Raw genomic sequence first — 20,030 nt, 5'->3', positions numbered from 1 at the left:
TAGACCACAGGGAAAATTGGTAATGTGAGCAATAAAGTTTCTGGCTGAGAATCATAAAAAAATAGGAAAAAGAACCAACCGTGCACTACAGACAAGCTCAGCTGAGATGTTAGAGTAATCAAGCAATTATATTTTATTTATTTATTTGTCATTTGTTTAGAAATCAAAGCTTCTTTATTGAAGAACAGATTAGTGCTTTTGCTCTTACAACAAGCTTCTTCAGATCTGCAGTCTGTATAAGAACCTTCCTAATACAAAAAGTATTGCTTGAAACGGGAAAATGACACTTATACAATGCTGTACTGTTTATAAGTTTATAATTTAAAAAACACTTTATTCACAACGATATTATTTGCCTCATTATGTTTCCTTGCCCATACCCCTTTGGAACCCCCTCAGTTTCAGCCCCATTAGATGGGCTGATAGCTTTAAACAGACTCCACCTGCATTGTGGGGTTAGGAGGCTGGCATAATGGTTAAGGTGTTTACCTTACAGACACAAGGTGTAGGGTTTGATACCCACATGTGGTAATTGGCTAGGCTTAAAATGGCCCTCAAGAGCAGTTAGCCTAGTATTAATCTATGAACCTATGAGGGGTTGCTCCTGACCAATGTTTTACAGTAACTTAAATGGTTGCAAGGCGAGTGTCCACTGCAAATGTTTAGTATTTTCATCTTGTTGATTATGGAGCAGCATTGGACGGTATGGTCTGTGACCAATCTAAGCTCCCATTCAGAGAGATAATATAATACTTTAGTTACAAAAGTACCATCTTAATTGTCAAAGATGTTTTCCCTCAACAGTGGAATACACAAAGTCTCCTTTATTTAATTTTTGGCTTTTAAAGCAGATGGAGTGTTCTGTTTCGAAGTCCTGAGAAAGCCCTGTGCCCAAGCCTACCTCTGAAGCTTCAGCATGAACTATGAAAAGTCAATAGACGTCCAGGGATGTTACAAATCTGGCTATGAACATGATGTTTCTTCCAGCTTCATAAAACACCGTTTAACTCTAGTATTCATTTTATTTTAACAGACATGTTTCTTCCAGCTTCATAAAACACCGTTTAACTCTAGTATTCATTTTAAGAGACATGTTTCTTCCAGCTTTATTAAACACCGTTTAACTCTAGTATTCATTTTATTTTAAGAGACATGTTCTTCCAGCTTCATAAAACACTGTTTAACTCTAGTATTCATTTTATTTTAAGAGACATGTTTCTTCCAGCTTCATAAAACACCGTTTAACTCTAGTATTCATTTTATTTTAAGAGACATGTTTCTTCCAGCTTCATAAAACACCGTTTAACTCTAGTATTCATTTTATTTTAAGAGACATGTTCTTCCAGCTTCATAAAACACTGTTTAACTCTAGTATTCATTTTATTTTAAGAGACATGTTTCTTCCAGCTTCATAAAACACCGTTTAACTCTAGTATTCATTTTATTTTAAGAGACATGTTTCTTCCAGCTTTATAAAACACCGTTTAACTCTAGTATTCATTTTAAGAGACATGTTTCTTCCAGCTTTATTAAACACCGTTTAACTCTAGTATTCATTTTATTTTAAGAGACATGTTCTTCCAGCTTCATAAAACACAGTTTAACTCTAGTATTCATTTTATTTTAAGAGACATGTTTCTTCCAGCTTCATAAAACACCGTTTAACTCTAGTATTCATTTTATTTTGAGACATCTTCCTTTTTGTCAAGTCTGTACAGATGCAAAATGCGGTTCAGACTTTTGATATTAGCCACCATACCTCAAGAATGCCCTAACTTGCCCTTAGTAGTTGGAATAGACTTTCTCATCTTACAGATTTTCTTTCAGGGGCCTAACAACCCCCCCCCCAAATATTTTATATCTGTCATGCCTAACTTGGTCTTGAAGGCATTAACAGCCATCATAGCCTGTCTCGAGCACTCACATACAACCCAGACCTTAGCTGGATAGGAGTCGCAATCCACAGGATGGACATGGCATTGTGTTGGTAACAGGCAGATATCGGACATGGGGCATTATGATTCTGTCCTTTAACCTCTGCAAGCTTGCTGGGGCAATGAGTAGCCCAAAAGGAAAGAGTATGCTGGAAAATGCTCTGATTTTGAAAAGGCTTCTTTTCCTGGTTTAAACTCTTAGAGGGATTTGCTAGTACCCCTTAGTTATAGTCATAGATTCATAGACTAATGACCCAATGGGCTTTTCTAAGCCTAGCCAAATCTTCACAAAAGTATACTGATGCCCTACATCCAAAAAGGATATTGAGGGCCAGGCATTTATAAGCTACTTCTGTCCATAATGTGAAGAATAAACCTGCCCTCCCCAAACTTTCTATTGGATCATTCACTGTAGGGCATGGGTAGGGACATTAGCACTAGAATATTCCAGTGCACACTCAGGATTATACCACCATTTCTGATAGTTAAACTTTTACCTGCAGGAATGAGAGAAGTCAGTGCCTTCAACTTGGAAGAAAGAGCAGGTCAAGGAGGGGTGCCAGGAGAGGCTTGATAGTTGAAGGGGGTGCTAAACCAAAACTAACAGAAAATGTGTGAATCATGTCTAGGCATAAAGGTAACTAGCAAAGGTACTGACTCGGATTCTGGTATAGAAACAAAACACAGGTAGGAGTTACAGGAAAAGCTTTCTACTGTAATATAACTAGAGAAGATTTGACTAGTAGTTATCTATAGATCTTTAAGTCATCATATTATAAATATAATCGAGGACATACTTACCAGGTTTTCTATTGACAACTGGAAATGAGTTATTTGTTTTAGAGTTTCATTGTCCCTTTTGACTTCATTTACACATTGAGCTAAATCCTAGACAGAAAAACAATACATCATTTTACTTTTATGGTTTATGCAGATTATTGAAAAAATGATAACTTTATAAACATCTATTCATACTTAAAACACATTAAAAACTAACCTGGATTTTTTCTGAGGACAGTTCAAAGTAATGATAGCAAAGTGCCAGTACAAAAACTCCTGTCAATTGTTTTACCTGAATGTAAGTGAAATGAGGGGGGTGGTGCAGTGCTGAGCAGTTAGTATTATTGCCTCTCATCTCTCAAGTCTCCATTTCGGTTCTTGGGTGCCTCTACACCTCTCAACCTCTTACAATGAGAAATCTGGACAAAACCATAAGTAATGGAGAGGGGGGAATTTTTATATATTGCGCTTACAAACTTAGAAAGTTGATAGAATAACAGGTTTTACATTAGCATGAATTTTCTGAAGGGTATGAAGTGTGAATCTTAAAAGTCTGTTATTGTTTTTCTGACTTGAACACTCAATTATTTGATAATGATCTGCCAGAACACCACAATTTTATGAGAAACAGACCAAAAATAGGAGACAAAATCTGGACATTCTAGAAATATATGGGTGCCTCCTCTGTGAAACTGGCACATCCTTCTTGCATCTGTGTGGGTCGTTGCACAGCAATTTCCTCTCACATTCAAAAAAAACAAACAAAAAAAACATGTGCAGTGTTAACGCTGTATTCAGTCCTCCTTGTGCTTGTCATGTATGAGTGAATGTGTGTGTGTACATGTGTATATGTTTGTGCATCTATACTTGTGTGTGTGTGTATGTGTGTGCAGGCATACATGTGTATTTATGTGTGTTCTGTGACAGACTAACATATTGTCCAGAATTAGGTTTCTCTGTCTTAAATTCAAAGAGTGCAAGGAAAGGTTCTAGTTCCCTATGACACTGAAGTGCATTAAATGGGTAATTAGAAAATGAATAAATTAATATAGGCAAACTCTCTGATAGAAGTGGATTTGCATTCAAGAAGATGTTATGACTACATGGCATTTTTCTTAAGAAAATGATGAAGGTTAAATCAAAGTCCGAGAATCCATTTCTCAGAATATACCCTTTTCTTTGAGGTATTGCAATCTTGGAGTCGGTATATATAAGTTTGGAAGTTTTAAGGAGACGAGTATTTTTTTAGGTTCACTTTCTCTGGGTTTTTGGTCTTTTTTCTTTGGCTTTTTGGCACTTAATATTTCAAGTGGCAGCATTTTAATAGGGAGATATTTGGAAAACAGGTCCAAATTCTGCAGTTGGTCTAAATACCATTAGATATGCATTTCTCTGTAGGTTACAAAGAATATTTTGTCAAATTTAAATAAAATAAAAACGCTGCACCAGAGGCCACAGCAGAATCTTTAATTTAACTTAAAGCGTTTTCATTCCACCACAAAGGAACTTCCTCCCATATGAATACTAGAAAAGGCGCCACATTTACGATAAGAATTTAAACAGATACATCCATTTAAACCTTCAATATTAAAAATCAGACAATAAAAAAAATCACTACAAACATTTCTGTACCAAACATTATTAAATGCAACTGATCTGCCGGGTATTAATGATTTAATATCCATCAAAACAATTTCAAAAACTAAATCTGACTGCCTGTCATATATTTATTTATTTATTTATTTATTTATTTTTTGGCATTTGTTTACTGGGAAAGTCCAGTGGACCAGAACAACCCATTTTCAGTGGAGGCCCGGGAAGAAAAGCTCCACAAGGTAGTTAGTATAATAGTACATAATATCCAAAGCAGTTAGTAGAAATAAATAGTATTACACTAAATCAGAAAATAAGCGTATGTAACATTTGATATGAACAGATCAATACAGTTAAGGGATACATAGTTACTTAAGCAATCACATTACTATACATTTTAAATAAAACGATTTAAAACAGCCCTATTGCTATATGTTTCAAGGTGTTCTAAGCTGATAATTTATTCATTTTTATTTAACATTTGTTGACCAGGAAAGTCCGACTAGGTCAGAACTTATTTTCAGCAGAGGCCCAGGGAGAAATGCTCGAGATGCATGTTTTTGGATTGTGGGAGGAAACCCACGTGGATGCAGGGAGAACATGCAAACTCCACACAGAAAGCACCCCAGCTGAGAATTGAACCGGAGAACCTCTTGCTGAGAGGTGACAATGTTAACCGCTGGACCACTGTGCCACCCATCATCAGAACAATACCACATTGCAGCATGTAATTGAATTATTCCCTGATAGTTAGGCATGGATAGATATCTTATACATGTTTTAATTAGTGGCAAAGAGGAGATCTGAAGGGGTGAAGATGTGAATAAGGGTGAGTATGATTTAAGGTGCGGGGACTCAGGTTATGCAAAGATGAGAACTGAGGCATCTGCATTGCCATAAAGTAGAGATGTGTTGTTGCAGAGATTTTTTTGAAGGGGAAGATGCTACTGGAGGTCCTGATAACTATTGGGAGATCATTCCATAGTTTGGCAATAGAGAAAGAGTTGAGGATGTGGCCAGCTGGGAGTTTTGATTTGTTTACTTGCAGGAGAAGTAGATTTTCGGATCTGAGTGGCCTATTTGGGTGATAGTAAATTAAAATGGAAGAAAGGGATGGTCAGTCTAAAGGTTTGTAAATGATTCTGTGTGCTGTGATTAGTTGTAGGTAGATTAGGTAATGTGGAAATTCAAGCCAGTTAAGCAATTGTAGGGAGATGCAGTGCTGGGAAGAGTATTTTGCATTGATTGCAAACTTGGCAAACATATTGTAACATCACTCAAGCTTGGTTTTTAGGGAGGACTGGACATTGGTAAGGAGAGGAGCACCATACAGGAGAGAAGTTAGGAGAAAGGTTAAGGTGAGAGTACCCAGTTAACAAAGTGTTTATGTTTATAAAGGGTGTCTAGCTTTTGGTGCGTTTTTTTTATATTATTATGGATATGGAGGTCAAATGTCAGGTTTTCATCCAAAATACCTCCTAGTAATTTAGTGTGGGAGACAACCTCTATAGTGGTGTTATTTTGACAATGAATGGAGAAATCTGTCTTGTTTACAGAGAGGCTTTTCTTGGGAGTAAATAATATTTTTTTTATTGGGGTTTAGGGCGAGATGATTATTGGCCGTCCAAATTTCAGTAGCAGTAAGGCATTCTGGGTAATTTGCAGAAGTTCTGTTGTTGATTTAGCAGCGCAAGTAATAGTAGAATCCTCTGCATTTTGTACTGCTGATCCATGCTTAACAGTGGAAGGAACGTCGTTTATGAAAACACTGCAGAGAAGAGGTTGTAACATAGAGCCCATGGGAACACCTGTGGAAGACTCAACAAATGGGCAGAAAGAGTTGAACCATCTGGTAGATTGCTGTCTGTTTTTTAGATAGTTAGTGAACCAGTTTACAGCAGGGGGGGAGATACCTAGATTGGCGAGTTTAGTGAGGAGCAGAGGTGAGACTGTGTCAAAAGCTTTTGAGAGGTCGAGAAAGAGTGAGGATACAAATTTACCAGTTAAAGAGTGAGGATACAAATTTACCAGTTAAAGAGTGAGGATACAAATTTACCAGTTAAAGAGTGAGGGTACAAATTTACCAGTTAAAGAGTGAGGGTACAAATTTACCAGTTAAAGAGTGAGGATACAAATTTACCAGTTAAAGAGTGAGGATACAAATTTACCAGTTAAAGAGTGAGGGTACAAATTTACCAGTTAAAGAGGGAGGATACAAATTTACCAGTTAAAGAGTGAGGATACAAATTTACCAGTTAAAGAGTGAGGATACAAATTTACCAGTTAAAGAGTGAGGATACAAATTTACCAGTTAAAGAGTGAGGGTACAAATTTACCAGTTGAGGATACAAATTTACCAGTTAAAGAGTGAGGATACAAATTTACCAGTTAAAGAGTGAGGATACAAATTTACCAGTTAAAGAGTGAGGGTACAAATTTACCAGTTAAAGAGTGAGGGTACAAATTTACCAGTTAAAGAGGGAGGATACAAATTTACCAGTTAAAGAGTGAGGATACAAATTTACCAGTTAAAGAGTGAGGGTACAAATTTACCAGTTGAGGATACAAATTTACCAGTTAAAGAGTGAGGATACAAATTTACCAGTTAAAGAGTGAGGATACAAATTTACCAGTTGAGGATACAAATTTACCAGTTAAAGAGTGAGGATACAAATTAACCAGTTAAAGAGTGAGGATACAAATTTACCAGCATTTCCAGCTTGGTTGTGTCCATGAAGGACATAAGAGCTGTAGTTGTGGTACGAGCTGGACTAAACCCATGTTGAGTTAGGGAGAGGAGATGGTTTAGAAGTAAATAATTTAGAAGTTGATTATCGATACATTTCTCTAGGATTTTAGAGAGGGGGGTAGAGAATAGTAATGGGTCAAAAATTAGAGATATCTCTATTATTACCACTTTTGTGGAGGGGAAACTCTTGGAGAGATCTATTGGGAAGTATGCCAATGAGATAAGCAATGGATCTCACGGATGCTTGGAGGTATTCTGGAGCTAAGGTGTCAAGGGCACTGGAGCCAAGTTTCAGTTTAAGGAGTAGTTTTTTTGATAGTAGCAATGGGTATGGGGAAGAATGAAAATGTGAGTGGGTAGGGGGTAATAATATTCTGTGAGGGAAGTGTTAGTGGATTAAAGTTTGAGATGCTATGTTTGGGGAAAGGTAGTGGTAAGTTTAGCTATTGCATCAATGAAATGTGAGTTGAAGAGGGGTGGTTATTTCACTAGGTGTTTTCTCTGGGATTGGGCAAGGATTGTTTTTGGTACTAGGGTTAAGTAGAGATCAGATAGAGTTCCACAGTTCTTTGAATTTTGTTTGTAGTTTGTTTGGAGGCTTAGATAATATTCTTGTCTGTCCTTGATGACTAGGCACTTTGCTTGGTTATGGAGATGTCTAAATTGTAGGAGATCAGTGAAATTCTTGGACCTTTGGTTGCTCTGGAGAGCCATATGGGATGTTTAGTTTTACTCTCTTTTATCATAGTGGGGCTAGGTTGTTTAAGGTGTTGAGGAATGTGGAATTAATGAATCTACAGCTTCATCAAGGGGTAGAATTTTTAGTATATTTCAATTGATTATTCTCAGGGTTTCATTTAGGGTTGTAGGATTAACATTTATTAGGCTTCTAGTTTATTTATATTGGAGTTGGGTAGGTGTTGGGGTGGTCTTACATAGTATATAGGCTGGTAGATGGTCAGTAATGCTGTAGGGAAGTGTGTCTGCTGCTGAAATTTTGTTTGGGTCAGAGAATAATATCCAGTCAAGAAGTGAGCCACTGTCTTTGTTTCTGTTAGGTCTACTTGTGAGCCACTGTCTTTGTTACTGTTAGGTCTACTTGTGAGCCACTGTCTTTGTTACTGGTAGGTCTACTTATGAGCCACTCTCTGTTTCTGTTAGATCTACTTGTGAGCCACTGTCTGTTTCTGTTAGGTTTAGTTGTATCTGTGATTAGCTGTGTAAAGTTGAAGACGTTGATATTAGATGGAGAGTGACCTGAGAAATCTAGCCAATGTATGTTTACATCACCTAAGATAACTGTTTTGTTGTGTATATTGTTTGATATCCAGGTATGAAAATTTTCTAGCAGGGAATATTATTACATGGGGGGATATATATAGCTATGATGCAGACATACTTAGAAATGTTCATTTTAAGAAGTGATATTAGTACCTCAGCTGTGGAGAATTAAGGAATAGGGATGGAACAGTGGTGAAGATCTTAGGAAAGAGTATTGCTATGTCTCCTCATTTTTATGGGGTATGTCAGCCCTTAGACAGGCGTAGCCTGGAGGGGGAGGAATTCTGAGTCTTTTATGTAGGGTTTTAACCAAGTTTCAGTTGCAGCTGTTATATTTATTTATTTATTTTACATTTGTTTACCGGGAAAGTCCAACTGGACACAGGTATTTTTTCAGCAGAGGCCTGGGGAGGAAAAGCACCACTATTATTTATTTATTTATTTATTTTACATTTGTTGACCGGGCTAGTCTAGCTGGATATATTTCCATTTTCAGTAGAGGCCCGGGGAGAAAAGCTCCACACAATATGCAGAAAAAAAAACATACAACATACGAGAGTCAATACAACAAAAACAGCAGCATCAATGTAAAGACAATAAAGAAAGTTAGCAGACAAAAAAAAAAATTTACAAATAGGAACTAACATCATTACCTATAAACGAACTAAATAAAGGGTAACAAAATCAGGGAAAGGTGAGTTAGGAAGTAAAAAGAAGATATTTTTGAAAAGAAGGGAAGGAAAGAAATAAAACAAATATATAGTAGGGAGGAGAAATGGGAGCAAAGTAAGAAGAAGAGAGTAAAGTAAAAAGAAAAGACAAGAATGGATTAAACAAGCTTTCAGCAAAGAGGAAAAGAGATAAGTTAGAGATTGAGATAGTTATTCATGGCAGAGGGAGAGAGATGGGGGGGAGGAAAGAGATAGAGAAGGGGGAGAATTATTTAGTCAGGTTTAGTGCAGGAACAGAGCCAGTGACTTTTCAAGTGTTCTTTTATTCTTTATTTGAAGAGGGGCAGTGATGAGGTTAGTGTTATGTCACTGGGTAGTGATGAGGTTAGTGTTATGTCACTGGGTAGTGATGAGGTTAGTGTTATGTCACTGGGTAGTAGATTCCACTTCCTTCCTACTGTACTAGAAAAAGAGAGCCACCAGCTGAGTTATTGGACTTTGTTAATCTGGCCATAAGTTTCCTAGAAGAACGAAGGGAGTTAAGATTATTGTATGGGATTAAACGTTCTGAGAGTACAGGGGTGTTGGAAGGCTGGTGCAGTATTTTGTGGGCAATGTTCAGTTGGGGGATGAGCAGAAGGTTTTGGAATTCCAGCCAGCCTAGTTGTTTCAGGTTAATACAGTGGTGGGTTCTGAAGGGGTTGCCAGTGGCGAAGCGGGTGATGTTATTATAGCATGTAGCCAGTTTATTAAGGTTGGCTTTCTTAAGGTTGGTAAATATAGGTGAAGCGTAGAGAAGTGTTGACAATAGATGGGAGTGGGCAATCTTGGCTCTAGCAGATTCAGTTAGGAAGGGTTTAATTCGATATAAGGATCCTATTTTTCTGTTGACCGATTTAATGGTGTTATTAATGTGTTGATCAAAAGAGAGATTATTGTCGATGGTTATTCCTAATGGTTTTGTTGTAGGATCGGGTGTGATAACCGTGGCATTATTAGAGGAAATGGTGAAGTGTAAGGAAGGGGATCGGGTGGTGGGAGTAAAGAGAAGAAGTTTAGTTTTTTTGGCATTTAATAGGAGGGAATGTTTATAGAACCATGTTTCAACTGAGTTGAAGATCTTTTGAGTAAGTGAACAAAGTTCAGTAGGAGAAAAAGCAGAGCAGATAAGGGTAGAGTCGTCTGCATATTGGATGCAGGTAGCCTGAGGGATAGCAGAATGAAGATCATTAATGAAAAGGGAGAATAGAAGTGGCCCAAGAATGGAGCCCTGAGGGACACCAATGTTAATGGGTAGGAGAGAAGAGATTTGATTTCCCCATAGAACTGCTTGTTGTCTATTGCTAAGGTAAGATTTAAACCATTTAGTGGCTAGGTTGTCAAAGGAGAGGGATTCAAGTATGTTAATTAAGGTGGAGTGGTTGACCATGTCGAATGCTTTGGAGAGGTCAATAAAGAGAGCAGAAGAGAGAAGGTTATTATTACAGTTCTTATTGATGGTTTCTACAAAAGATAAGAGAGCAGTGGTAGTACTATGATGAGGTCTAAAACCATGTTGACAGTTTGCTATTATGTTGTGCAGAGTGAGATGTTGTAGAAGTTGCCAGTGAATACATTTTTCCATAATTTTTGCTAATGGAGAAAGGAGACCAATTGGTCTGTAGTTGGAGTAATCGATAGAGTTACCCCCTTTATGTAATGGAATAATATGGGAAACTTTCCAGATATCAGGGACGGTTCCTTCTTGGATTGTCCTATTTATGAGTATGGATATAGGATATACAATCACTTTGGCAGCCCTTTGTAGATAGAGAGATGGGAGCTTGTCAGCTGAAGGGGTACAAGGTTTAAGTTTGTTAATACGTCTATGGATAAAAGATGTGGGGATAGGTTGTAGTGTAAAGTTATAGGATGGGTCCATAAGGTTACTTGGAGGGGAGACATTGTTGATGTTCATTTGTCTGGCTAGGGTTTGGAGAGAGTCAATAAAGAAAGAATTAAAAGCATTAGCAGTTTGGTGGGGGTTGTCTGGGTCAGCATTAAGAGGGGTGGGAGTTTTGGTTGTTCCTGGGGAAAGGAGTTTATTGATTGAAGACCAGAACTGTTTGGGGTTGTTATGGTTTGTTTGTTGGAGTCTACAGTAAAAGTTTTTTTTGTCAGTAATAATTGCTTTTTTTGTCAGATTTCTAAGCTGACGGAAGTGAATAAGATCAGGGTTATTTCTATGGTGTCTCCATAAAGCCCAGACTTTATTTCTGGAGAGAATTAAGTTTTTTGTTTCCTTAGAGAGCCATGGGGCAATGTTAGGTTTCATTCTGACAGTACGTTCGGGGGCATATTTATCAAGAATGGATAAGAAGGTAGTATTAAAGTATAATACTGCATTTTCCAGAGGAAGTGTTTTTAAGCGGTTCCAGTTACATGAGTTCAGTTCAGCTTGAAATAAATCTATGTTAAACTTTGGTAGAGCGTATTTTTCTAATGTTTGGGAGGTTAGGAAATTCAATCTTGTCTCTTGTAATACAAGTCAGAGAGTGGTCACTGACATCATCTGGCAGGGTTCCTACATCATATAATTGTTTGTCCTTGTTTATAAGTATCCAGTCAAGAATACTGTCTTTATTATTAGGCTTATTGATTCTTGTAGTTGAGGTCATGGTTTGGGTGAAACCATGGAGGTTAATGTGAGAAGTAGGATTTTCAGCATTAATACTTTTCCAGTCTATATTAAAGTCACCAAGAATTACAGTTTCTTGGGGGTAAGTTGTAGATACCCAGTTGAGAAAGGCTTCTAAAGTGGGTATATTGTTACCAGGAGGTAAGTACATACAAATTATGTAAAGGGATTTCCTAGAATTCAATTGAAGTTTTGTAATAATGATTTCTGCTTTGCTATCCTGTGTTGGGTCTACTGGCAGGGTGGAGATATTTAAATGATTCTTAAAGAGGATTGCAACTCCACCACCTTTACGTTTTGAACGGTCAAGTCTAGCTATATTATAGCCATGTGGTAAAATGGCAGTATCTTTGGTGTCGGGTTTTAGCCAGGTCTCTGAGAGGCAGAGGATGTCAAAAGAGTGGGTATCTAGGAGTGCATGGAGGTGTGATACTTTGTTATTTAAACTTTGAATGTTAAGATGACCTATTAGGAGAGTATTATTAGTTTTTGGTCTAGAAATTTGGAATGAGGGGGTCTGTTGGGCCTGGGTTATGATGGATGTCTCCATCTTGTAAGGTGAGATTAATAAGTTTAGTTAATGAGTTATTAGGTGGATTTGAAGCTTCAATTTTTTTATCAGTAGTTAGGACATAATTAATATGGGAGAGTCTATGGTATTTGGATAGAAGGTATCTGGGGGTGCAGGAAATGATGGGGTATGAATTGAGAGTAGTAGAAGGGCAAGTTAAGGTTTGTTTTTGTGTGTAAGTAGGCTGGACAAAAAGTTGATTTTCAAAGAAGGTAAGAAGGTAGGCTGAGAGCATGATAGTTAAGAGTAAGAGTGAGAGTATAGGTATAGTAAAAGAGTTGGTAGCCATGATAGGAGAAAGGGTAAGGTAGAGGCAAACAAGGTTAAACAGTTAATAGCAAGTTTCAGGAAGTGAAATATGAAAGAAGTAGAGTAGGGAGTGTATAAGAAAGGACTGTGGAATATTTGAGGGCAAAAAGTAGAGAGAAATAATAGGTTGGATTAATAAGGGAGGGTAAATGGACAGAGAGAGATATTGGGAGAAAAGGGGGAGAGGTGAGGGGTGGGGTATAAAAAAGAGAGTGAAAAGAGACTAAAGCTGATAGGATGGTAGAGGTAGGGGGTGTGTCTAGAGAGGTTTAAGTGTAGGACCCTTGGGGGTGGGTGGGAATTGGGGGTAGGGAGGGGAGCAGAGTGAGCCTGCAGGGCGAACGGAGAGGGTAGAAACAACTGAAGGAGAGATAGGAAAGTAGACAATCAGTAAAAGAAGGTGAGTATGGTAAGATAGGTGTAAGACTGAAGGAGTAAATACTAAGTACACCAGAGAAAGAAAGTAGATTAGAGGAAGGTAGTATAAGAGTATAAGCAGACAGTACAGAATGGAGAAGGAGCAGGTCCAAGTATAGAAGTAAAAATAGGCAAGTACAGGGATAAGAACAGAACAGTATGAAGGGAGATAGGCAGTAAGTCAGGTAGGATAAAGCAGATGATGATTGTGGAAATAGCAAAAGGAGAAGCAGAGGTAGAAAAACAAAGCTAAAACAAAGCAGAAGAGGAGAGTGCCACCTAGCAAATAGCACAGGTACAGTAGAGGGAGAGTGGGGAAACTACTGAAGGTAAAGAGAAACAGTACAAAGGACTAAAAACTGTGAGCAGGGAAGGAGTAGGGGCAATAGGGGTAGAGGAGAGACTGAGAAGGTAAGGTACTGGCTGCTGGCGACACAGGCCCAGGCAAACTATAAGACCCTGGTCGGAGTATCAGACAGGAGCCTTTCACAACAAAGGGACTATGCCCATAACCTACTTTATTTTTCTTGATAGAGGGTGCAAGATAAGACCAGCACTTTCAGTCGCAGGAGGATTGGCTAGGTTCTTGACACACGAAAAGGAATTAGGCGGGGTTATTAAATAAATCATAGTACAATGTACAATAAATAAATCATAGTACAATGTACAATAAAAATTCGTCACATACAGAAATACATTCAAAAGAGTAGTAAGTAATATAAAGGTACATTCAAGAGTACATTCAAAAGAGTAGTAAGTAATATAAAGGTAATGCAAAAGAGTATAATGCCATACAAAGAGAGAGAAAGACTGTATTTACATGAAGAGGTTGTAGTAGATTGTAACCAACTTGTCATGCATTACATCTCATATACTGGAAGCAAGCAGTTGGAGATAGAGAAAGTATGGGAAACACAAATGGAGACAGAGAGAATATACAAATCATAGCATAGGAGAGAGAGTTGAGCTCATATATAACAGTAGCAAGTTCCAGTTTTAGAGGCTTGGTGAAGATATGCATGAGCAAATATTATTAGTTTCTGAGGAAGGTAAATTGAGCTCTTATGTGGGGTTTATTAAGGGATATCCAGGAATGAAATTCTGGTATTTTGTTTCTGATACTTTGGTGACTGATTGTTGTGATATTTAGTGATTAATATGACCTAGGGAGGTTGGCATTTATAGAGTTGGGATCCTTTGCTGTTGAATTTTACTATTAATTGAGCATTACTTACTGAGTGCTTCTTATCTGCACATTTAATACTTAATATTTATTTAAGTATTTTTTACTGCTTTATTGTGTATATGCAATCTTAAACCAGGTGCAGAACGTTTTTATAGTGTTTTTGTGTGATTTTAACATTGTAGGTTTAAATAGATGTTTGTTTGCGTCTTTCAGCTTTTCCCGGTTAGGGGTCGCCACAGCGGAACTCCGGTCCGTTAATGATTGGCAGTTGATTTTTACGTACCGGCTTGCCAGGCCTGACACACAACCTTCAGCGAAGGTACGCCCATTCACGCATGTCTCCACGCAGAAGAAGCTCGAGCTGAGAATCGAACCGGAAAGTGTTTTACTGTGAGGCGACAATGCTACCGCAGCACCACCACCGCGGGTTATAGGTTTAAATGCATGTATCTCTTTAAATTCTTGTTGCAAATGTGGCACCTTTTCTAGTATTTAAAAAGTCCTGAAATGTGGGGACTGAATGCCCTAAAATCCAGACTTACATATACTAAGTCCAAGAGTGTCATCTCTAACAAATTTCCCTTTTTACAAGGTATGGCACTCTCTCTGATACATATGTATGTATATGTATGTATATGATGTGGTTTAAGGGGTGTATGTATATGTATGTATATGATGTGGTTTAAGGGGTGTATGTATATGTATGTATATGATGCAGTTTAAGGGGTGTATGTATATGTATATATATGATGCGGTTTGAGGGGTGTATGTATATGTATGTATATGATGCGGTTTAAGGGGTGTATGTATATGTATGTATATGATGCGGGTTTAAGGGGTGTATGTATATGTATGTATATGATGTGGTTTAAGGGGTATATGTATATGTATGTATATGATGTGGTTTAAGGGGTGTATGTATATGCATGTATATGATGTGGTTTAAGGGGTGTATGTATATGTATGTATATGATGTGGTTTAAGGGGTGTATGTATATGTATGTATATGATGCGGTTTAAGGGGTGTATGTATATGTATGTATATGATGTGGTTTAAGAGGTGTATGTATATGTATGTATATGATGCGGTTTAAGGGGTGTATGTATATGTATGTATATGATGCGGTTTAAGGGGTGTATGTATATGTATGTATATGATGTGGTTTAAGGGGTGTATGTATATGTATGTATATGATGCGGTTTAAGGGGTGTTTGTATATGTATGTATATGATGTGGTTTAAGGGGTGTATGTATATGTATGTATATGATGTGGTTTAAGGGGTGTATGTATATGTATGTATATGATGCGGTTTAAGGGGTGTATGTATATGTATGTATATGATGCGGTTTAAGGGGTGTATGTATATGTATGTATATGATGTGGTTTAAGGGGTGTATGTATATGTATGTATATGATGCGGTTTAAGGGGTGTATGTATATGTATGTATATGATGTGGTTTAAGGGGTGTATGTATATGTATGTATATGATGTGGTTTAAGGGGTGTATGTATATGTATGTATATGATGCGGTTTAAGGGGTGTATGTATATGTATGTATATGATGTGGTTTAAGGGGTGTATGTATATGTATGTATATGATGTGGTTTAAAGGGATGTATGTATATGTATGTATATGATGCAGTTTAAGGGGTGTATGTATATGTATGTATATGATGTGGTTTAAGGGGTGTTGGCCTTGCTTCCCACATTATGAGTATGAGTTTATGAGGGGATTTGTCCCCTTGAGATGCTCGATATTCATTCTTCTCCATTTTTTCAGTCTTTTGGGACTCAGTAACGTGAGTCTCCCGATTTCAATAAGGAATTTATTGTATATTCCATACTGTGTTTTCACATAAAGAATCCCCTCCGCCACAAGACAGTCCCCTTTGAAGTAAAAATAAGCTAACCTTGGACTGTTCAGCAACTACTATAACACTAAGTTCCTGCTATTAAATGATAACCTGGCACCATTTCAAGCTCCACCCAAACTGTGAGAACAGGGCTGCCTATGTGGAACTGTTCATAGAAACCCTATATAGATATCTTAATAGCTGCATAGAAAGAGCTGTACAAACTAGGAATAATCACAGAGTTAATGCAAAAAACAAGCCCCCCTGCTGGAATCACAACATCAAAAGGTTGCATAACAGAAGGAAGAAAATCATGGCAAAAAATAGGAGCTGCAGCTCCCAGCAGGATAAACGAGTTCTCATCAAACTAAACAACTTATAGGACAAATGGAGTTTAACAAATCCAAATTTGATGTAAATCTGGCCTCCCAGGTGAAGGACAACCACAAGGCATTTTTTAGCTATATCCATAACCTCAAAGGCAACACACGATTGTGGGCGGTACTTATTGTAAATGAGCCCACCTATACTGAGCCAGAACATATAGCAAATCTTCTGGCAGACAAATTCAGCTCTAACTTTACCCCTATCTCCCCCAGCCTCTCCTGAGGAAATACTATCAAGTATAACTCCCCCTGCTATCCTCAATACTCCGTGTAAGACCAAGAACACTGCATTCATGAGCCAAGACAATATCACAGGTTGCTTCCTAAATATGATAAAACACAGCATATCAAGCCCTTTGGAATCACTATTTAACCAAATCCTCCAAGCAGGTTTTGTGCCTTATGAATACAGAACAGTAACAGTCATCCCCCTACACAAAGGTGGGCCATCTACAGACCCTGGAAAATACAGATATATAAGTGTCACTATTCTGATAAGCAAAGCTATGAAAAGAATTACCATGGAAATGATCACTAATGCCACAGAAAACCTACAGACACTGGACACTAATGCCACAGAAAACCTACAGACACTGGACTCTAATGCCACAGAAAACTTACAGACACTGGACACTAATGCCACAGAAAACCTACAGACACTGGACACTAATGCCACAGAAAACCTACAGACACTGGATCGGACTCACTTTAATTTCTTCAAGTGCAGGTCATACCTACTCAACTTGGTAGATTTCTTTGAAAAGGTCATCAAAGCAATAGATGAGGGCAAAATGGTTCACACTGCCTACCCTGACCAGTCCAAGGCATTTGACACACTATCCCACTTTGGCACCATTGACAAATTCACGAGACTAGGTATAAACCCTTGTGTCACCCTGGTATAAACCCTTGTGTCACCCAGATATAAACCCTTGAGTCACCCTGGTATAAACCCTTGTGTCACCCTGTGGTAAACCCTTGTGTCACCCTGTGGTAAACCCTTGTATCACCCAGCTATAAACCCTTGTGTCACCCAGTGGATTACCAGCTTGCTCACAGGCAGGTTGGAAAATTCACGTCTACAGAAGGATACCTCAGTGATCAGTCTAGAGACTGCTCCTTTTTGGCATTCTCTGAAGTCAAGGCAAATGTCAAGGGCCTCTGGCTAATCAAATTTGCAAATGATAGCAAATTAGGAGCTGTCATAGAATCCCCCACAGACACTACTTTTCTCAAAGTAGGGCTGACACAGACAAACTAACTGGTTTCAGACCCATGGACTAAAACTAACTGCCAAGAAATACAAAATAGTATCTTTCGAGAAGTCATCCACCCCTGGCAAGTACCATATTGACAGCACACCCATAAGAGCTGACCCAATAGTCAGGGACTTTACACACAAAGACAACAATCTAACTTTCAACCATCACATTTACAGTAATGAGGAAACCATTCTATTTTGCACAACTTGTAAACAAAGATAAGGTATCCAGGTCTTAAAGGTCATTGTTCCACTGTATTTGGTGCTCATCATATCTATCATTGAGTACAATGACTTCTTTGGCATGTACTTAACCAGGCTCATTCAACAATTTTCGGTGTGGCATGGGAGCTGTTTGGTTGCAGATAAGACATTCCTGCAGAGAGTGGTGAGAGGTGCCAAGAGGATAACCGGAACTAGTCTGCCCACAATCCAGGGTTTTATACATGAAGGAGCCTAAAGAGAGTGACCAAAATACTAAATGATGCAACTCATCCTGCAAACAGTCTATGTATGAGCCTGTCATTGGGTAAAAGATACCGCAGCATTCAATGCAGGACAACTAGATTCAAAGACAGATTTTATCCAAAGGTAATCAGACTTCTTAACTCCAACATTAGGTCTGATCATTGACAGGTCAGAAAGCTGGGACTTCCCATTCACTGTGCGATATTATTTTATCTATTATTTATTAAGCCCAGCTAACCATTATAATTTATACTACTAACCCAGGTGCAATGCTTTCTCTTCAGCTGCTACTGCTATGTGCTTGTTCACCCACAATGTGGTACATAGTTCATGTGCAATACTATTACCTGAGCCTTGCTGCTACATGCGTGTTTTTAGTATCTTAACATGTGTCATTTTCTAGGAATATATGTAGCTATATACTTAAGTGTAGGGTTGATTTCTAAGAAAGTGGTAGTATTATTATATGTTATTTTAAATTATGTCTTTCTATGTATGTTGTTTCTTTTTGTGTGTCCCATGATGAGCTGATTGCATGGAATCTCATTTAATCTACACTTGTGTAGATCTAAATGACAATAAAGTTAACTTTTTAAAAAAAATTTGAACGTCCACAGATGTTCCTCACTAAAAGAATACAGGGCATAAATAACATGTCCTATGCAGACCACCTCAAGGCCCTTTTACTTTATTCTGTCTCCTACATGATGTTGAGGGGAGATCTATGTCTGGCATACAAGGCATTGTCAAACCCCACACTGATAGACCTTATTCACATTCATAAAACAAACAGCACCAGAGTTACCCATTCTAAAGACTTAAACCTTGCTTGTGATATAAACAGGACCTGCTGGAGAGATAGGTATGTATCTCAGAGACTACCCAGTGTATGGAACAGGCTCCCCATTCATGTGAATCAGAGTTCCTCCCTAACCCAATTCAAGTGCAATTTAGACATCTGGATGGGGAACTGGAAATTCATCCCTGATTTCGCACCTGTGTCTCTAATGGACACAGGTAACCTGTAAATGGTTCATCTTCTGAGCCCCTGCTTACATGTACCAAGGGTACCAGAACTTGTTAGTGATTTGGGATGCATGGCTTGGTTTAAAATTGCCCATGAGGGCATGAGTCTAGTTCACACCTATATGAATCTATGAATGCATATTTTGTAATTTATGAGAATATTCTACAAAAAGGAATGTACTCATAACTTTGAACATGCAAATTATTTAGTCAGAATTTCACCATATTGACATTAGGGTAGCATTTGATGATCTATTAAACTTTCATTGTGCAGTTTCATAACTAAGGGTAATTTCACAATTGCTGCTTAACTGTCATGTTTCTTGTCTGGAATCCTCCTTTGGGCTGGAAATGACCAGGATAGAACTAGTATCAGAACAACGAATGACTGAATGATGAATGAGTGAATAATGCATGAATGATTCAGAACCACTACTCGCTCCTCTACTAAGGCTGGTAAAGATGGTTCTCACCTACATTTACAAAACAATGTCACTTAACCAGACAGAACTTTAGGGCAATTGCAAAATTAGGCAAAAGTCTCCTCAAGGGTCTCAGGAATGTATTGACTTAAGCTTTTGGTGTCATTTAAAGGGGGTCCAAAATATATCCCAGCCTGGGAGGACATGGGGGACAGTCTTAACCACTTCACTAGGAATGCCCCCCACCACCAAGACTGTTGCATGTTGGCAAAACTTTTTTTTTACCCCATTGTGCCTTTTTTAGACCGCTCTAGCCCCCAAAAGCTTCCAACATAACTAAACAGAATCTTGATAACAGAAAGGCATTTCTACTCAATACAAGGAGCATAAACAAAATACTCACTTTCCTAAAAGTACTCCTTACCCTGGAAATGACTGATATA

The 20,030-nt window shown here is 38.1% G+C and overlaps 1 protein-coding gene across 1 annotated transcript in view; it reads right to left on the bottom strand.

Moving 5' to 3' along the window:
- The window catches only part of VAV1 (vav guanine nucleotide exchange factor 1), a gene marked incomplete at its 3' end in the record, with an annotated part of 1,650,237 nt that overhangs the window by 676,997 nt on the left and 953,210 nt on the right, over positions 1-20,030 (bottom strand). The window contains 1 exon segment of the mRNA XM_044084720.1: positions 2,736-2,822. Within this exon segment, the coding sequence (XP_043940655.1) occupies positions 2,736-2,822 (87 nt within the window).

This window comes from Protopterus annectens, chromosome 9.part0 (genome assembly GCF_019279795.1).
Source record: "Protopterus annectens isolate FY-2018-M chromosome 9.part0, PAN1.0, whole genome shotgun sequence".
NCBI classification, from domain to species: Eukaryota; Metazoa; Chordata; order Ceratodontiformes; family Protopteridae; genus Protopterus; species Protopterus annectens.
This window is presented reverse-complemented; position numbering and strand designations above follow the sequence as displayed.